We start from the raw sequence: 19,806 nt of genomic DNA, 5'->3' as shown, positions 1-19,806 counted from the left end.
AAATACTTTTTCTGTTTGAATTCAACCTTAGATTTAAATGCTTTTTTTTCTGCATTAACTACCATTCTGGCATGAATATTAAAATTCAAATCAGTGTTATCATTTGGAGACCCAAAACATCCATAAAAAATTGCAGTTGCAAGTTAATAGTTGAGGATCTTTTGCTCTTGGAGGATAACGGTGAAACAGAGAATTCATTGTGAGAAGAAAATATATCGCTGTTCTTTATATTAGCGAAATGTCTTTTTCCTTACTTTGTCATTTCAGGCTTGAATGCCCTTTTGAAACGGCAGTGGAGTTGGCAGCCTTCTCTTTACAGTGTAAGTGACCTCAGTCTGTGCAGTCATCCTTTTCTATAGTCCAGTAATTTTAAGATGTTCATTAATGTTTTCACATTTCTCTGAAGTGGACTAGATGCTGTGTTCAGAGATGTGGGATAGACGACACCACATCAACAATGTTCATGTATTTGTAACGTAAACTCAATCGTGTTTTCATTGGTCAAACGTAGGTCTGCACCATGCTTGAGGCACAATCTTTTTTTATTTTTCTGTCTCTCACTCTCTGTTTCAAAAAGTGAATGTAAACTTACTTTGACTGAAAACACATCTGAAATGACACATGTCTCTGTTTATACATATACACACACACTCACTTTGCAAAAATCCTCACTCTGTTCATTAAAACCTCACACGGGTTCTCACAAAGATAAAAGTACAAGAACACGCACTCACCCTCACACACACATTGAAAACTTGACTTTTAACTGCTTTACACTCATTGATTCTCACAAAGACGGTCATTCCAGCACACAGTGACTGTGGGGTAAATGCCAGCTTGTTAGTCCTGCCTCCTGTTCAGAGGCCCCCTAATCCAGCACCCTCTCTGTCTTCCCCCAGCTGAGCTTTCTCCCTTTATCTTCCTCAAAGGGATGTTATGGTGGCAGGTTCACAGGGAGCTAGGGAAGGAAATGGTTCTTAAACTCGGGTGTCTGTTCGCAGCTGGACTTGATGGCTCCCATCTAGCCATGTTTTTGTTCCAAACACCCAAACAAATCACCCACTTTTAGTTCCAGAATTTAATATTTTCCCTCTGCTACTTGTCAAATACTACTACATCTTTTTTTTTTTTTTTACAAGATAAGTTCTCTTAACCTTGACACAAATCACATGAAATAGTGTTCATATTGGCCTGTTTAACAGCCTCTTGTAGTTTTTCTTGTTCTTGTTGAAACTTCGTTAAACTCTTTGATTGAATTGGAATTGCACATATGTATGGCATGTTTTTATTTGCTTACCGGTACTTTTGTTGTCTAGAAGATTTCCCTAAATGGTTACATTTGATGCAGAGGCACTCTTTTGCAATTACTAAGTAACATTGAATTAAAATTATATTAATATTTCTTTCTCTAAACACAAGGCGTCATTAGCTTGAAATGGACGAAGTATGTGACCTTTAAGATCAAGCATTTTTACTAGTGCTAAAGTGGACTAGGAGGAAAATGTCAATGGGGATAACTACTAACAAAAAAATCAAAAGGTTTGGTGATTCCTCCGAGTTACAGAAGACTTTAACCTCTTTTGTATGTGCTGTTCATGTGTTTCATGTCCATGTCCAGATAGTCTTTCCAACAGGTATGCAAATGGTTGTGTGTAATTGGTGTTTCTTCATTTTTTTAGCTGAGCTTGGGGATTGTGACCCACTAGAACATAACCTGGACCTGGTGTCAGAATTTCGTTTCATCCCTGAACAAACGGAAGGTGTCGAATTGGCCATTTACAACGCCTGGAAGGAGTGCAGGTAATAGCAAGTCTGAAAATACACGTCTTCTATTTATGATTCATCCATGAAGGAACAATTTCCACTGTCACACGTAGGAACCTGAGCATCACTGACTCTCAGTATACAGTGTAATCCTTTTTTTCTTCCATTTACTCTGCCATATACAGTTTGGTTAAGCTTTGTAAAGCCTGTAAAAGGTCAATGACAGCAGCAGAACTCTACCAACAAAACGTTACTTACATAACTTCCATAAGTATGACTTAAACATTCGAGTGTCTTGTGAGGGAAAACAGTCATGTCATTGTTAGTGTCAAGTCTGCTGATTGCTGCCAGTGGAAACATTGTGAAAAGCAAATGCCTTCTTACTTTGACTCATAGTGGAAATGTCTGCTCTTCCTACCTGCAGAGGTCAGACACCTGCACAGGCTGAGATCAATTACTTGAACAAAGCCAAGTGGCTGGAAATGTATGGGGTAGACATGCACATGGTGAAGGTAAGTGGCTAACAGGAACTATACCCAAAAACAAGACTTGTATCATATATATATATATATATATATATATATATATATATATATATATATATATATATATATATATATATATATATATATATATATATATATATATATATATATATATATATATATATATATATATATATATATATATATATATATATATATATATATATATATATATATATATATATATGTGTGTGTGTGTGTGTAATAATAAAGTAAATAATTCTATTATTATTCATACAGTGGTGGAAACATATTCAGACACCCCATACATTCTTCTGTGTGCTAATGGCTCGACTACTGAATATTAGATTAATGATGCGATTGTTTGTTTTATGTTCGGTTTGCACTGTTATTTGTTGACTTTGATGCTGACAGTGTTGAGAAATGACAAATTGTAACTGAAACGCTGAAAGTTTTAAGGGTGTCTGAAAACTTTTCTGCCACTATGCAGTATTAAGAAACACAACAAAGAAGGTTGCAATTTGATCTGTCCCTCTTATGGTGCAGGCACGTGACGGTAATGAGTACAGTCTGGGTTTAACTCCCACCGGAGTCCTGGTGTTTGAAGGTCAAACAAAAATTGGCCTCTTTTTCTGGTATGTCATCCTGTTTACGTCTGTCATTAACACCATCAGTTGCTGTGTTTGCTTCTGTTGAATTCTAATCTTGACTTCTCACAGGCCCAAAATTACACGTCTGGATTTCAAGAAAAGCAAACTGACTCTTGTGGTGGTGGAGGATGATGAGCAGGTGAATGTGAGCATCTGACCATGCACTCACATGTGGATGTTTGGGTTTGAACGTTTAATAAAGTAGTAGTCTCTTGTGACTTTGCTATATCCATGAAATATTTACATACTGCACAGATAACAGAGCTAATGGCAAACGTGACTTCAAAACAAAAAAGTTTTGTTTATTTAAAGCTTGGAAAAACTAAATGTACATGCAAATAAATACTCTCCAAAATGTGAAGAGAAAAAAAATTGTTATGAAGCAAGCGGAGGCAAAGAATGTTTAAGATAGGTCTGGGAATTCTCCATTGTAGAATAAAATTATGCAAAAGACATTGTGATAAAATCCAAAGTTATTTAAAATAAGTAATTAAATCATGATGCATATTTTGCCATATTGCACATGCCAGCATTTTCTGCAATTTGTTCCTGCAAATAACATGCACAAATTGCTGGCTGTCTGTAGATACAATTTTTCACATATTAAAAGAGTTTTTATGCAGAACTTTCAACTAATCACAATAGCGCTTTGGCCGAGGTACTGTGGTGGTGTGCCTCTGGATTTTTTCAGATTGAAGATTGGAAAACATTGGCATACATTAACACTTCTGATGTCACCCTGGAAGGCTGGTGGAAGTCTCTCGAAGTGGTCCTGTACCGTAAATACTCTCACTCCTAACCCTTCAGGACAAATTAAAATTACAGTTGCAATAACTTGAAAATGGAGCAGCATATGTGGCACTTGAAGATGATGTAGAACAGGAGTTCAGCATTCTAAACCTACACATCAGGAACATTGTCACATGGATCATGTGATCAACTGCTGCAGTGGGGCATTGGTGGGAAACAGCAAGCTTTCTGGTATGGCACATGTTTGAAACACACATCAAATAGTTGAATTTTCTTCCCTCCCCAAGGGTCTCTTTTCTCTAAAATATATGTGCAGAGCACAAAGACTTTGGTCTCAATTACAAATGATAAAGCTCGAAATATTAGCACCTTTGTTCTTGTGTTGACCATGCCTGAGGACTGTGTGTGAAGTTAATAAAGGAGCCTTCCCTCTGGTATTTCTGGTATGCATGGCTCTTCCACGCACATGCACACACGCACACACACACACACGCACACACACACACAGGCGATGGCTTTGCATTAGTCACCTCTTAACTCAGTCCTCTACATCCCCCTAGTCATGGCAGGAATTGACCGTAAATTACCGAACTGTACAACAAGCTGATTTATATATTTATATATAATGATCCCTTGTTAATGACTGTTAAATCTTGAAAAACAGTTGAGTTTTGTGTTATGTATTGAGATACAGATATCATTACATAAAGCTGTGCATATGATTTTGTGCATGTTAAAATATTTTTCATTGATTGTCAAATGCAAGTTGAACAACTGACTCAGTAGCAGAAAGTTATTAAACAGGATGCTTAACTTGGTTTCTCTTTCTGTATGTCTGTGGGGCATTAATAAAAGAGGTCTTTAGAGAAGACCCCCTGAACAGGAGCGCCTTGACCTCGGTTTTACTTTTTCTCTGTGGTGGTCAGTAGCTCCTTAGAAGTTTCAAGAGTTTAAAATATATGTTGAGTAGAAATGGACCTTTGTTTCCTCATGTTTCTCATTTCAAAATGAATGATGGTGGGGAATAGCTTCATGAAAATGGAAGATCTGTTGTTTGATTTAACTGGGTGAAGGTTTCAACTGCCTTTTAAGTTTGCTTTCGTGGACTTTTATTTAACGATGGAATGGAAAATGGTCTATTGTGTACAAGGTGCCGAACGAGGGGGTTATGATTAAAAACAGTTTCATAACCATTTATAACAATTTATATGATTCATTCAAATTTACGGATGCATACTTTTGAGGAGTCAGGTCTATATTCATTTATTTTGTAAACAAAAGTTGCATTTGATAGAGTCTTGTTGTAGAAATGCATTTAAATATGGATGACCTGTATCTGATGTCAACATTTAAACACGTTACATGATTCAGTCTGCTTCCATGAATGCTCCTCAGGGAAAAGAGCAGGAGCACACGTTCGTCTTCAGAATGGATCATCCCAAAGCCTGCAAGCACCTGTGGAAGTGTGCGGTGGAACATCACGCTTTCTTCCGACTGAGAGGACCAGTTCAGAAGAACTCGGCACGCTCTGGATTCATTCGCATGGGTTCACGCTTCAGATACAGGTGATATAAAAAAGCTTTATTGCCAGTGTCGGTGAGGATCCCACCAACTAGATCTAAAGTGAAGAATCTTCACAAACACTGTCGCACTCTTCTCTTGGGATTTCCTCTCCTCTCCATGACATTGACTTGCAGGTTGCTCTTCAATCCACTCCACCTTGACCTATCTTTATCTTCCTTGCTCACCCCCCTGATCTGCATGGACCTCAATGGTTGTCTCCCGCTTTTCCTTCTAACTGGTGCCTTTATCTGTTGCCCATCTGAGTCTTTCGTCCTTAACTTTGTCTCTGACCTTCACCACATGAGCTGTCCTTCTGATACACTTGTTACTAATATTTTCTGTGCTCCTCAATGATAGTTGTAGTTACATTTACTGTCAATTTCAGGGTATTCAGGTATAATTACTCGTCACATCAGACCAATGAAATCACCTGTTTTATTTACGTTTAAGTGCTCAATGCACTGTAGTCACTGCTGTGGTGGAGCTCTGCCCCCTCGACTGGTCTTAGCTGCCACGCAGCGCTCTGAGAACAATGATAATACACAGCACATTGAGCGCATTATAATGTCAGTAACGTCGTTGGTCTGGTGTGACGCTGCTCAATATCTTGGTGGAATGAAGATTGTAAAAATACAGTTTAAAATGCAGAGTTCAGTACAGAAACGGATGCCAATACGATAGAGAGGTGATGTTTTGCTGCAGCTATTTAAGCAGTAGCAGTTTTTGCCTTTATTCAAGATTGATGTAGTCTGCAAATTATTATCACAGTCCAGAGTTCACAGAAGGCAATCCTAGAAGTTTGATCCCTGGAAATGTATAATAAAAAGTCTGTGAATATTCTGTTTCATGCTTGTTTTTAGTGGCAACACAGAGTACCAGACAACCAAGTCCAGCAAGGCGAGGAGGTCAGCTTCATTTGAAAGGAGACCCAGTCGACGTTACTCCAGAAGAACGTTGCAGAATCGAGGTGATCACAGCGTTCACGAACGACGACTCTTCATTATGACTTGCTTGCTACTCTGTGTTGACATCAGCGTTCAGAAATGCTACTTTTGGTGACAAATTCGTTGCTGCAAGTGTAATATCATCCTGGTGTTGGATAACTTATCTGGACTCAGCACTCAATTGTTGTGCTTTTGTTCTCTTACAGGTCCATACAATCCTCAAGAGTAAGTAAACCACACTGATCTGATCCAAAGTCTAGATCTGGGTGAAACACTTGGAGACTAAGTGTAAATACTCTAATCTCCTCAGTGATGGGATGTGACTGAATATATCCATCAGAAATGCAAGTTATGTGGCCAGCAGTTAAGGAAATTTTAGGGATTAGTTTTAATCTGGTAACAGGGTAAAGCATTTTGTTGGGATTTGTCTTTTTTGCTAGTGGGATCAGTTGGGTACTTTGACAGCAGCATCAGCAGATTCTGGGACTTTTGCAATGTTCTTGATGTGGTAGTTAAACTTAAATAAAAGAACATTCATTTTCTCCCTAAGAAAGCTGGAAGAGTGAGGTCGTGATGAAGCTTGTCCTGTATTCACCTGTGATGAATTACTTTATTACGCTAACTGATTGAACACTATTATGCTTTGTTCTACTATTTGACGCAGTCTAATACAAGATGCATTTGATTTTGCCAAGATAGCAAAACCTGCCCATGTCACCAACAAATCGTCTGTCTTGGTTTGCTATTTCTTTTCTCGTGTCTGTAAGAGCACATGCAGTTGGCAAGTTCATGCGGTCGGGATATTTGAACTATTCTTGGATTCAGATTTACAATAATGTGGATTTCTTTCCAAGATGTTCCAGGTGTTCAGAAGTTACTGATTTCTCTCTCTCGCTGTGCAGGGTTCTGACCTCGGGCAATGGAGTCAGCTCAATGAAAGAAAATAAGGTGAGACACCAACCTGCCACTCTGAAAGTAGGACTTTGTTGGAAGTGACTCAGTACAACAACTTTGTGGCAAGAACTTTAATAATCTTACGTCATGTTCCGTCCCGGTGTTTACAATTCCAGGTCCCTGCCATTCGAGGTGCATGGTCCAGTGTGCCGGTCGTCAGTCCTGTCGCTGCCTCTCCCTCTGTTCCGATGGAAATTGAAGCTCTACCCAGAAGTCCCGGTGGTGAAAAAAGAAGGTGGGTAACTGAAGTAAATCCGTTTTTGTCACAATGGGACAATTGTAATGTGACCACAGTTAAAAGTTTCACTAAGTTCTTTGTTCTTTAAAGACGCCAGTTTTTCCTCATCTTTTTCCATCCATGGACAATTTCCACCTCACTTTGGGACCGAAACACATGATCTGCTGTAGGTTAGATGATGGCCACAGGACTGCAATGCTGTATTTGTTGCTTTCCATGTTTGTTTTAATATTGCATAGAGCTTTTATCACTTACATCACAGTGACAGTGAGAAGAAGCATTCCTATTGGGCGTATTACTCCACTCCATTACGCCACTCCAGCGTTTTACACCGAGATCCACCCTAGGAGTTCACTTGCAATGCCTGATGGTCCATGTGTGTGAGTCACAGTGCCAGCAGTTATTAAAAACAAACTTAAATTTATGATGGGAAGTCAGAATGGACCTATTGTTTCAAGTGCCTGTTTCCATCAGGAATTGCGCTCCTGACACTGTGTCCTTTGATTGGCTGTGTTGTAATAGTTAAGTTCCAAACATCTTGAAAGGTTATCTTGTGCAAACCGTGACCAACACCATCATGCAAAAATTTAAGGTGGAAAAAAGAAAATGAAGTGTGATTGACAATGTCAGTGTTTGCAGCAATTTGGCAGAAAAGATAAGGTAGGAAAAAATACCTCAGATATGGAAAAGTCCAGCAAGCAAATTGGGAGCAGGCCCATGGAATTGTTCCATATGAATCGTATAAAGGAGGTGTCTGTTATGAGGTATACGTTACGAGAACTGCTTTGTATTTGTGTGGTGTCCTGAATTCAGCATGGTGCTGTTGGCTCTGTTAGCTGTTAGGTCGAAAACAGAACCAGAGACAGAGGAAGGTGAGGTCTGCTACTGCAAAACCTGCCTCTCCACCCTCTCAACCACTACCTGGTTGTGAACCTGCAATGTTCCCCTTTGTGTTCCAGCAATAACATAAGATGAAGAATTGTCTTCGGTCAGACCAGGTATGTTCGTCAACGTACTAAGCTTTTGCTGGTGTGTTAACCAATCAGTCGCTGTGCAATGGCAACCATTTCCTTCTGCTTTGGGATGAGGGCTTTCTTCAGGTGGAGTTGTCTCGTCTCTCGGCTGCCTTCTTGTTGATCAGCATGAAGTGCGAACCTAATCGATGTAGTCGGAACTCTTGTTTGGCATTATTAATCAATGGTTTGATTTGAGCTGCTGTTTGTGATTCTTTTGCAGCCTGGCGTCTGGTTTTCTTGATTTCATGTTTCTGTTCTGCATCCCATTGACATCTTGCTTACTCGGGTGTTTTGTGATCTTTATAAGGATTTCTACAGGACATGTGGACCTCCATGCTTTTTCGGTCATCTCACGGTAGCGGTTTGTAGTCAGGCGTGTAGCTGTGTGGCATCAAGCAAGGCATTGCTAGATTGTCCCACTGATCTGCAGTGACTTTCTTCTACTCCTCTAAAGTAACATGTTATAAAGAGGCATATGTGCTGCAGAATGTCACTCATTGGTTCATTCTCAAATGGCTGTTGGCTTTCTGTACCTGATTTTTGCGTGCTCAGTGCTTGGACATCCTGACACAAAACATTCTTGCAGCCAAGTCTTCCAGTATTCTCGCTGAATTTGCCTGGAGTAGGTCTGATTGGCGAACCATGCATCATTCCCCATCCTATAGTGTTGACATGTTCCCTGCAGAAGCGCAAAATTATCCCATCTTAATTGTGCAGAAAACAAACGTTTTAGTGTTGTCCGTAGTGCATGAGCCATGGGACAGAACGTACCATGTGAAGATATAGCTGAACTTCCTATGACCTGGTTTGGCTGCCAGGGATCATGAGGTCAGTGATTGCCGTGCAGCTACGCAGGAAGATGCTTATTTGCTTCCGGGCTCCTGGGAGAGATAAGAGCTACAATAGTATAAAGTATAAAGATTGATTTGACTTGAATCATCAGACCTCTTAGCCTCTTAGAGGTGCAAATCCAGGTTCGTGACACTCCAGAGACATCCGGTCCACTTCACTTCCCTTTGACTGCTCGCATGACCGCATGCATAGATGAACACCAGTTAGATGAGCTTTCGTGGTGGGACATGGCATACCCATTAGCCACATATGCACGTCGGCTTATGTCAACATGAATCTCAACCCTTGGTTTCAACCGTTGTAGAGCAGATCTTCCTTGACTTTTGCTTCTTGTTTTGCTCAAATCTACTTCTTTTATAATTGATTGTTGTGTCATTTGACACTTTCACCTCCTCTTCTTCCCCCTCCTACTGCTCCAACTATCTAACTCCACCCATCACTCTGCTTCAGTGTTTTCCCATTTGTTCTTGTCTCCCTTTTCCACGTCATCCACCACAGGTCTCCTCACCCCTCCATCCTTCTGCCTGCCACGTCAGAGCTCCCGAAACGGAGTTGGATAAGTCCATCACAAGTGTGTCACCTCCTGTGTTGGTAGGAACTGGACTTTGAAATGGACCTGTAGCCTCAGTAACCACACTGTAACTACCCACATTCCTTAAGACGGATTCAAAAGCTACACAAGTCCTCAAACTTTTGCTGCTGCCTTCCTGATATTGTCATCCGATTGAGCCTTTTCCTGTTTCAGTGGTGGATTGTACTTTCAGCCAACACTTTCTGTTCTCCTCATTGATGCTGAAATAGACAGCTGAGTGTCTCAGTGAGGCCTGGGCAGCAGCGACACGATAGGTCAAGAAAGTCTTAATCAACTCTCATCTCCCTGTTATTATTTCCTTGAAGTCTTTTTTTGCTATTCAATTGATAAGATGTTCCCCACATTTCATTTGAACTGCTGCACTGGTTTCCTCTCCAAGTCTCTGCACATTTAACTGTGCTCTGATTACTTAAAAGTCAATGGTATAAACACCTTGGTCAGCCCGTCTTTTGGAGTCTGTTGATACTTCTGGTGCCATTCTGCAGCATCTACCGCAAGTATTACAAGGTCCTACCCCCTCTCCAAAACACTGTATCCACGTGTAGAAGCCACTGGAATGTCTGATCAACAGCCCATCTGTTTATGTTGGCAGTACTGAGCTTTAAATTCAACATTTTGCAACTTAGATTAAAAACTTGAGGAGTCTTTTGGGTCCTTTTTCTTAGAGGTCAAAAGTGTCACTTCACTTTTCTTGAAAGCAAACCCAAACCTTAATAGTATATTTGCGTTATGGAATTGTATCAACATGTTTAGATATGCATATTTGACTAAGCTTGTCCAAAAACATCCTACTGCATAGTTAGAAGTATTGCCGATCAGTGATTACTGCTTACTACTGGAATTAAGTGCCTTTGATTTGGATAGCCAACTACCTTTTAATACGCCTGCATCATGACTTCTACTTGAGCAGCATTGCAGTCAAACACCTGCTCTTCTCTGGTCACTGGCTGTATCTGCTTAAGTTCAGAAAAATGAACCTTTGAGATTACAATGTTTGTATTTTCTGTTTTTTAAATGGCCAGTGTGCCAAGTTCCTTCCTTCAAATCTACTATATTGTATTCATGCACTAAAATGAAGATGATTCTATGATTTATTAGAAAATGTATGTTGAATGGTCACCAAATGAAGCTTTGTTTATCTTGAACACTTTCCTAAGAACATGTGCACAATAATACTTTTTTTAAATCACTGAAATGTTTTGTTATTCATGTTTCAATTTTTGTTGCTGTAAATGATAAAAACAATGATTTTGCTTAAACATTGTTTTTGTTTCACTTCACCGATTTGCTGCTTGGTTGTTGAGTTGTGTGGAAGTCAACCTCAGCCAAATGAAATGCCTTCAGTGTGCTTAACATCTGGTCACGGAAATGGATTCAGTCCTCTCCTCCGTTTAAATGGATCGGTAGTGTGTCGTTTTTTACACACATTTACATATTTTACCTTTGGATAATAGTTTTTTGCTGTATTCACTATTTATATCTCAAATATTTCTTCCACTCATGGTTCTGTATGTGTGAGCACTTGCGAGCTGCATTTCAAAATCTCATCTTTTCAGCCGAGTCCTGAGGGAATACAGATATTGAAGTGAATACCAGGTTGATGAAAAGGCTTTAGTCAAATCTGTGTATCAAGTATCACAGGCCACATTCTTCCCAATTCTGAGAACATTGCTCCTCATGGTTCTTTTTTGACTTTAAAGATCATGTGGGTTATGCGTTTCAGCATGGCAAGCCTTTTTCATTTTGCAGGCTGTATTATTATTATTAAGAAAAGTCCAGGTAAGTGGTGCAGTTGTGTATTTGTGGTAAAATCACACCAAGTTAATCTCTCTCTGTGTTCCGTCTTTCTCTGCCTCCAGTCTGTCGATGGCTGCTGACCTGATAGAAACATGCATCGATGACGTCCTCAGGCCTCCTGCTCTTGCCGCTGAGTCCACTGCAGAGGAAGCCAGCAGTAACACCTATCCTGCGCCGATGGACGACCCACTCAGCCACTCTGGTCAGTTGATACACACATTGGTGACAAAAGGATGCATGAAGTGCTTCACTGTCTTCACACTCTGTATGTGTTCTTAAGAAAAAAAAAACAAAGCTTGTGCTCGGTGACTGCAAAGGCTTCGGTAGGTGACTGATGGGAAACACCAAATATAGAATTTATCAAGTATTGAGATAGTGTTGATATTTTCATGCTCCCTTACTGACTCAAGAGGGAGGAAGCCTACTAATAATAGACTCGCTACTTGCAGACCATTTATTGATGATTGCTCTTTGTGTACATCTAAACTAAGTGAAAATATGATGGTACTTAAAACTGCTTTGGGGGTTCTTTGTTTCTCCATTGGTCCTAACAGCAGCTCGACTGAAACAGCTGGAGTTGGAAAGCAGCCCACGTCCTACAAAGAATGTCAATGTCAACATGGTGATGAACAACCAGGTCAGTTCACTGGACTGAATGTGAAATATTCACTACTACCACATATATAAGTGCCACTTATTGTCACATTGCTATAGAAAAAAAGCATATATATCTATTTCATTTTCTCTTTCTGTGTCGTGTGGAAAACAGGAGGACATTGTGAAGATTGCAGACAAATGTGTTCTCAGCAGCACAGGAAGCAGTCCAGAGTTTCCTCTTCTCCGAACCCCCGACAATATGAAGAGTAACATCCTGAAAGCACAGGTGGAGGCCGCGGCGCTGAAGGTGGGAACTGAAAAGGAGTTCAGCCTAAACAAGACGTGAACATTTGAGAAGCACTTTAAATCAAATTATCAGTCAAGATATGTTCGGTTTGCTTCGGGACACGAACTCCCCGGTGCTGTTTCTGCTGTCTGACCCACCTCATAACCAGTGTGCACATGGATAAAATCAGCTGAACACATACAGATGCTCATTTTCTTCTGAGAACAACATAACCCTCTCCTCCTCCATCATGTCCTCTTTATTTGCTGCCTCAGGCCACATGAACATCTGCGTTTCAGCAGTGGTCAGAGACACACATGATGCTGTCCCTACTATGTATTCTGACCATGATTAGTCAACATGTCCTACTTATAAAACAGTCAAGTGATTAACAGTTAAAGTGAGCACAGGCTGACATCGAGTGTACTCTGTCTCCGCAGGGATGTTTGGAAGAACACATTGTGGCGTCCGGAGACAAAAACTGTAATTTACCAGAGAGCTGTGTGAGGTATGTATGGAGATACTTCACTGTTGAGGAGGCTGGCTGGTCTCCCACTTCTTTCCATCCCATGTAGAGGAGTTCTGTCCTTGCGCACACTTGCGTACCACAGCATTATTAGTTCTCCTACTCACGAACTATGTGGTGCTACTGTTGTTTCTCAGCACTCACAGAGCCAGGCCATGTTTGTTTTTGGCAGTTATTTACTCTGACCAGGGTTTCGCTCTTCTCTGCTTTGGCCTCCATTGCCTCCAGCTGTCTGCTTGGTCCCTCTCACCTTCCCGCTTCTCCCCTTTCTCTTACCTAGTTCTGCATGTATGTGTTTCTGGTCCTGGTGGATCAGGTACATTGCAAACAAAGTCTCTTATTGTTACTTGGAATTCCATTTCCATCTGATTGCCCCTCTCTCTCTCTCTGGCAGCCCTGTGGAGCAGGCCTCCCCTCCTCCAAATGTTTCAAATTTACACAGTTGAGGATTCTATTTTTGGCTGTGTTTGAATGGCACAGTTTTGTTTATGCAGATACAGAGACATTACTGAAGTTCCCAGTGTCCGGTCATCCATCTACCTTTCTAAGGACCAGGCTGTGATATGATTTAACCTGAAGTTGTACTGTGATCTGTCATGAACCAAAAAAAGAATCAATTACAGTGGTGTGCCATAATGAAGACGTAACCCCTCTCTCTGTCTGTTAGTGAGCGACCTGATGGCTCAGATATGACTCGGGATCTCACCAACCCAGCCAGCCTCCTCTCATCAGTCGCAGCTGGGTGAGTGTGTACTCCTTTGTGTACAGTCTTTAGTGAACCATTCTTAGCGGTACAATTGATGTTCACCTTTGATGTCCATCCATTGATTCACTAGTGTTTAGCAGTGAATTCTCAATAAAAAAACGATTGATAAAATGGGTTTTTGTTGTAACATGGTTTAAAATGATTGGTCTGCAGGCTTTTGTGGCCTCTGGTGGCCCGTTGAAGCACTGCACATATGTTTGGTCCACGGCATCCAGTCACATGACCTGAGTTCTGCCTGGATACTGGCGGCATCCGTGCTCGCTCAGTAAGACTTGAGTTGGATGACACAAAAACAGGCACAGTGACGCTTGACCAAGCATTTCACGAGGTCTGCTGAGGCACTGATGCAGAAAACGCTTCGACAATCTAGACTGCTTTTCCTCATGTCGTCTGGGGCCTGGAGCCCTTGTTGTTCTCAGAGGATCAACACTGACTTTGGGAAGAATAGATCACTTTTCGCCGTGTGAGGGCTTCACTTGAATTCAAAACACGTGGAACAAGTGACATTTCTCAGCGTTAATCATGACTGCTGTTTCTGTGATCACTCCTCCACAGCGCAGAGAGGTTATCTGAGGACTCCAACCCAATTCTTCCCAAGATTCCATCTGAGCCTGCCATTGAGAGCTTGGCTGCGAAGGTGAACCCAATTTGCTCGCAGCTTTGAAGTGGAACAGATGGGAAGTGATGTGCTTGATGATGCTGATTTGTGTTTGCTTCCAGGTCAAAGCAGAAGAAGTCGACATGCCCAGCATGGCAGCACCCTTGACTGACAATCTCATTGACTTCACAGATCCAATACCAGTGGTACGTCGGCTTCAAACCTGGCTTTTTGCTCCCATGTGTTACTCAGAATTAGAACAAGGATGTATATTTGATGAAACCTTGGTCTCGCATCATTCGTTCAGTTTGAGCTGCTCTATGTAGAGTTTCACCGTTTTATGAAAGCGACGGCTGGTTAGCTTGATGGGCTGTAGAGTAGGTATTTGAATCCTATTAAGGTGACCAGTGAGAGCCCCTGGAAACTGTAAGTGGCTTCAGATCAACACGTTTGCCAAAAGATTTGTAGTGTAACTTCCACTCCTCACATCAAGAACCTTCATCTTTGTGTGTCGTTCATTGTCATTTAGGTAGGTTAGAGACCCTCTCACTAATACCTGCACATGTTTGCTGTTGTTGCTGTGCTGTAGATCCCAGCCGTGCAGCTGCCCAAACCTCTGATCACACCGCGCTGGATCATTCCCGCTACCCCTGTGAGTCAACAACCACACTTGACTTTGATTTCTAGACTCAGCTGTAACTCACATTCTTCCATCACTGCAGCCTCTCGGTGCATTTACCAACGGTCTACTGGACATGGACCCCTCTGCAAAGTTCTCCCCTGCGGATCGAGGAGCAGCCATCACCCCCGTCCTCCCTGCTAATGCATGTAGCATCATCTCCACGAGGTAACGACCCTGTGTTCAGATGGTGGCCCTGAAGGGCAAATGATGAATCACAAATGCAAAACTACAATTACAAAACCTGAGACACATTCACAAAAATGGAATTTCATTGATTCAATTTCAGAATCAAAGTATAACAACAGTAACGCAGGTCGAAAGAGTGGTACGCTCCTACTTAAAAAAAAGCTCATTTCATTGCATGTTGATCTCATAACATGAGGAAATACAACATTTCTGATGTCCCTTTACCGCTGCAAAAGTTAGGACGCAAATGTTTAACATTGTTTTTCTACAATGATGCAGACAGTACATTTTGACCATATGACGGCATGTAACGTGCACAGTACACAGCTTCCATATGTATGAAGGATTTACGTGCAATCTGTCCAGTCAGTAACAGACTGTCTGACCGCAGGTTCTCACCCCTTTTCGGGAATAGTAGCCTAATCGTCAGCCATGTGAGGAGAAATATTCTACATTGGGAATATTGAACAATGCATTTGGGCAACTGTTGTTAGCTGCCTTGGACATTTGTCTTTTTGACAGTCAGCAAGTCATAGCTGAATGGAACTTGTTTGCAAGCTTGTGCTACAAGTTCTTGTTATTCTGATAAAGGTTGGAGGGCATGACCAGTTTTTGGTTTATGTTCTGTTTGTGGAAAAAAGAGAAATTCGGGCTGCACCTTAATCGCTTAAATCACTGTCATCGTGATGTACGCATGTGCAAAAGTGACTTTGCTGGGCTGTGTGATATCTTCCATCTTTTTTTCTGAGTTTTCAACTTTTATTTTGCTTCATTTAAGTATCACTGAGGAATCTCTTTCCTCAGTGGAGGTTTGTCATTGTGAGCCTTCAGCTCACAGGCAGCCCCTTTTCCTCTCTGTTCATGCTGCAGCCGGTGAGGGAAGAGCGGGAGTATGACTCTCCGAGGGATGAGTTAGAAGTCCCCAGAAAATCCACGTCAGAAATATGGAACTATTTTGCATCACCCATTCTTATAGGTCATCCAGACTGTGCCGCCTGTGCCTCGCTGTATTTGCCACAACCCAGAATAAATGTGACTAATGTTTTCGGTCACACGAGTCACCGTCACAGAGCACGATGTGATGACGCAATGACCCATGACAATGTCTGCCAGCACTCTCCCTGCTAACTGAATTACACAGTTTTTTTTTCTGTACTTGCCATTTTTTTGCCTTATTCCATTTCTCACTGCTCAAGTTATGTGGTGGGAATTCTGCTGGTGTTAATATCACAATATAAGTTGCAAGGAAAAATGAATTGCAGTGTCATTTTCCTTTTCAATGTCGTGCTGTCTAACGGAGCTGTAGCCACTCTGAATGGTCTTTGTGGCGGGGACTACTGTAGTGACAGTCATGTGACTGCAAGTCCCCTGTTCTCTTCTGTCAGCTGCTGCGTCATGTTCTGGCTTTGTAGAATTTTACTCATTTAAAATGTGCGCCATGTCCAATTTGATTTGACCGGGGCCACAAATAGGCCAAGGCTGTATGCTAGCTGGGCCTAAGAGGTTGAATATCTTAACTTTCTTTGTAGAGACTCTAGATTTTGCAAAAACAAATGCTATGTTGTAAGTTGCCTTATTAGTTAACGTTGGCATGAAGAATGGCATGCTGTTGGCATACATGCAGTCCTTGAGTTCTGTCTTCCATGTTGCTCGTGTGCTGAGGTGTTCTCCTCCCCTCCCACAGGAGCCTGGTCTGAGAGTTGCATTTTTCTCCGTCCTCCTCCCTCTTGTTCTCTCTTCTCATCTACCTCTGTCCTCCCTGTTATGTATATCCACCGGACAGGAGTGTAGTTTCGTCCTTACTACTTCTGGTACATTGATAATAAAGCCCATGTAATTTGATTTTATTCATTCATACATTTTCGATTGGTGACAGCTGTGGAGCTCTTCCTGACAATAACATTGTTTTCCCTGAAACTGATGTTACTTAATTACTTTGCTGAAACATAAACTCGAAGTATTTGTAGTGTGTGGTGCTAACATCTGTTAGCTGTAGCTTTGTTTCCTGAATTAACAGCTGTACATGCGGCGCATGTCCAAACCGACGTTTACTGCCCCCTTTTGGCTGCCTTGTGCACTACACCAATTTGTATTGAGCCAGCATAATTCAAGCTTGTTGATTATACAAAAAATTTGTCATTTAATCTGATATATTTGGCGTGTGTGTTTCCTACAGCTGTGCGGATCAGCAGCCTTCCTCAGAAGATGGGCCCAAACCCAGAGGACTCCTGACCACAGAGCTCTGATGACAAACCCTGAAGCAGCTATCGCACCGTTTAGTGACGTCTCTCATGCACACACACACACACACACACACACACACACACACACACACACGCCTGGACCACTGATCCTCTAGTATGAAAGTTCAGATAAGGGAGCAAAGCCGCAACAACACTCGTAAACACACAGAAAACCTGCTAATGCTAGTTCTGCTTTGAAATGTAGTGTAGTTTTCTTACATTTGTCCCCAAACACTGGATGCCACCTCAGTCTGTCTGTGATTTCATGTGGTCAACGTAAAACGCAATGACTTCGTCTCAGACGCCAAGACTGGAAGACCTTCAATGCTGTATCTGTAGCCATTACAAACTCTGAGTCACTCTGGATCAAGGGCTGAGACCACTGGACAAAAATACTCGAGGATTTTTAAAAAATACTGAATCAATTTTTGTGAAGGAGGCGTGGCTGAACTGATTCCCCATGAAAATATGCCATTCACCTTCTTTGAAAATAAATGTTTTATTGTTTTTAATTTGGCCGATTAAGACTACTCTACGACAAATATCAGCTGCAGCTTTTTTGACATTTTTAAAGACAAATTTTAATGTTGGGCTGTCGGTGACCTTTTTATGGCTCGACAGGCATGTAAATCTGTGGTTTGAATCAGTACTGTTTGTCGTCACCCCCAAACGCCTCATAGATTAGCTGAATAGTTTTGGTTGTCTTGAAGTTCAAATAGAACTTTAGAGGTGACGTGGAACTTGTCTGTGAAACTGTGATCTGATTCTATATTTCTGAGTATATTAACGATCTGTATCTCATTGACTCGTACAAATAGAATGTAGCTTCTGCCCAAGTATTGTGATCTCGATTGGAAAATGATGTCCTTTCGTTCTGACATGTCTTTGAAATGATTCCTGTAGATATGAAGTAGAGTTCTATATATTTTTATAATAAGTCAAACTCCATTCCACTCAGCATTTGGCCATATCTAATTTAGGAGTATTTTACTGATCAACTGGAATACTGTGGGCACTGTAACCTCCTCGCTGTCATTTTTACAAAGCCTGTTTTTGTCCTGGGGAACCTGATCATGTCTCTCAGTAAAGATTTGCTAGCAAACTCTGTCTCCGTCTGTTTGATGCAACACACATGGCTCATCAGAGACTGGTTTATTGGCAGCGTCTTGTGTCAGCAGAGTTCCTCAAGGCTCTGGAGCAGTGCAGCAGCTGAGCTGTCCTGGGTGACTTACTCGTGGGGTGGTGCCTCTTGACTGGCCAGGTGAGGGTGCCGGACCCTAATCAGCTCTGGAGACAATTCTGTCACACAACAAAATAACCCATGTTCAGTACCCCTCATTGAAGGAGCTCCTCCCGTGAGGTGCCCGAGCGCAGTCAAATACCTTCTACTGAACATGTAGTGATTGAAACTGGCACCTTTCTGAGGATTCTGTCATGGGGTCAAGAGTTGGGCCACAATGCTGCCACCACCAGGACGGAAACATCCCTGCTCAGCATGGACCTCAGGAGGACCTCCCTGGTGAGGGAGGCCTGTCCCACTGGGAGGAAGACGAGAGCCAGTCCCAGGTCAGTCTCTTGGGTTTGCGTCTCTGAATTCAACCAGGTCAGGTGGAGCTCTGGACCTCTTTTCTCCAGCAGTTGCCCCTGTGCCAGGACCTTGAATAACAAGTGGACGGTGGAGGAAACTATATTGTTGTGTCTTCCTTGTTAGGGGTCACTTGCCTCTGACCTGCTGCGTCAGTAGATGAGGGCCGGTATCCGGCGGTGCCATGGTCAGTGACGCGTATAAGCCTCAGTACGATGAAGGCAATTCATCATTCTGGGAATCTAACGGAACTGTTGAAGGCCATAATGGGTATTAAACTCGTGTCTCTAGTAAACTCACTGTCGAGTACAACTGTGAAGAAGTGTAAGGCATCAAATGTAATGATGTAGATTAGCCACAAGATGGCAGCATCACGACACTCGTGAGCTGTGTCAGTTGCCATGCGGGGCTTCAGTTGTCCTTACGTACCGTACACACCCCTTGCCCTCCGGGTCAAAATGGCCCTGGTGGTCTTCGTTAAACACCCCCAATATAAGCAGCTTCAATAAATTAAAAACACTCTTTAATATTTGCTTTGGTTTTCCCTCTGCACTTGTATCTCTATAGCTTAGAATATTCTTTTTGGAGCAGCATGAGAAGCTGGAAGATACATTTCCATATTTTCGGCCGCATTCAAGTCTCATTTCTGCACACTAATATACGCCGATCAGTAGATGGCGCTCTCTGTTTAACAAACGTTATTCAAGTATC

At 41.8% G+C, this 19,806-nt stretch overlaps 1 protein-coding gene across 4 annotated transcripts in view; it reads left to right on the top strand.

Moving 5' to 3' along the window:
• epb41l5 (erythrocyte membrane protein band 4.1 like 5) overlaps positions 1 to 18,602 on the top strand; it is a 28,661-nt gene extending 10,059 nt beyond the window's left edge. For 2 of the 4 annotated variants that reach the window (XM_053877124.1, XM_053877125.1), the window contains exons 7-26: positions 268 to 320; positions 1,680 to 1,800; positions 2,189 to 2,276; positions 2,817 to 2,905; positions 2,990 to 3,065; positions 5,066 to 5,235; positions 6,094 to 6,200; positions 6,384 to 6,402; positions 7,080 to 7,125; positions 7,248 to 7,366; positions 11,689 to 11,828; positions 12,181 to 12,263; positions 12,396 to 12,530; positions 12,950 to 13,017; positions 13,703 to 13,777; positions 14,357 to 14,438; positions 14,522 to 14,605; positions 14,989 to 15,051; positions 15,122 to 15,246; positions 17,444 to 18,602. In XM_053877124.1, the coding sequence (XP_053733099.1) occupies positions 268 to 320; positions 1,680 to 1,800; positions 2,189 to 2,276; positions 2,817 to 2,905; positions 2,990 to 3,065; positions 5,066 to 5,235; positions 6,094 to 6,200; positions 6,384 to 6,402; positions 7,080 to 7,125; positions 7,248 to 7,366; positions 11,689 to 11,828; positions 12,181 to 12,263; positions 12,396 to 12,530; positions 12,950 to 13,017; positions 13,703 to 13,777; positions 14,357 to 14,438; positions 14,522 to 14,605; positions 14,989 to 15,051; positions 15,122 to 15,246; positions 17,444 to 17,513 (1,813 nt within the window). In that variant the 3' untranslated portion in view covers positions 17,514 to 18,602. The remainder of the gene's footprint in view (positions 1 to 267; positions 321 to 1,679; positions 1,801 to 2,188; positions 2,277 to 2,816; positions 2,906 to 2,989; positions 3,066 to 5,065; positions 5,236 to 6,093; positions 6,201 to 6,383; positions 6,403 to 7,079; positions 7,126 to 7,247; positions 7,367 to 11,688; positions 11,829 to 12,180; positions 12,264 to 12,395; positions 12,531 to 12,949; positions 13,018 to 13,702; positions 13,778 to 14,356; positions 14,439 to 14,521; positions 14,606 to 14,988; positions 15,052 to 15,121; positions 15,247 to 17,443) is intronic. The other 2 variants (XM_053877127.1, XM_053877126.1) reach the window with 2 other exon arrangements.
• Positions 18,603 to 19,806: the final 1,204 nt, after the last annotated feature.

The sequence above is a fragment of the Synchiropus splendidus genome, chromosome 10 (genome assembly GCF_027744825.2).
Source record: "Synchiropus splendidus isolate RoL2022-P1 chromosome 10, RoL_Sspl_1.0, whole genome shotgun sequence".
NCBI lineage: Eukaryota > Metazoa > Chordata > Actinopteri > Syngnathiformes > Callionymidae > Synchiropus > Synchiropus splendidus.
The sequence above is the reverse complement of the archived record's forward strand: the minus strand, read 5'-3'. Positions and strand labels throughout refer to the sequence as shown.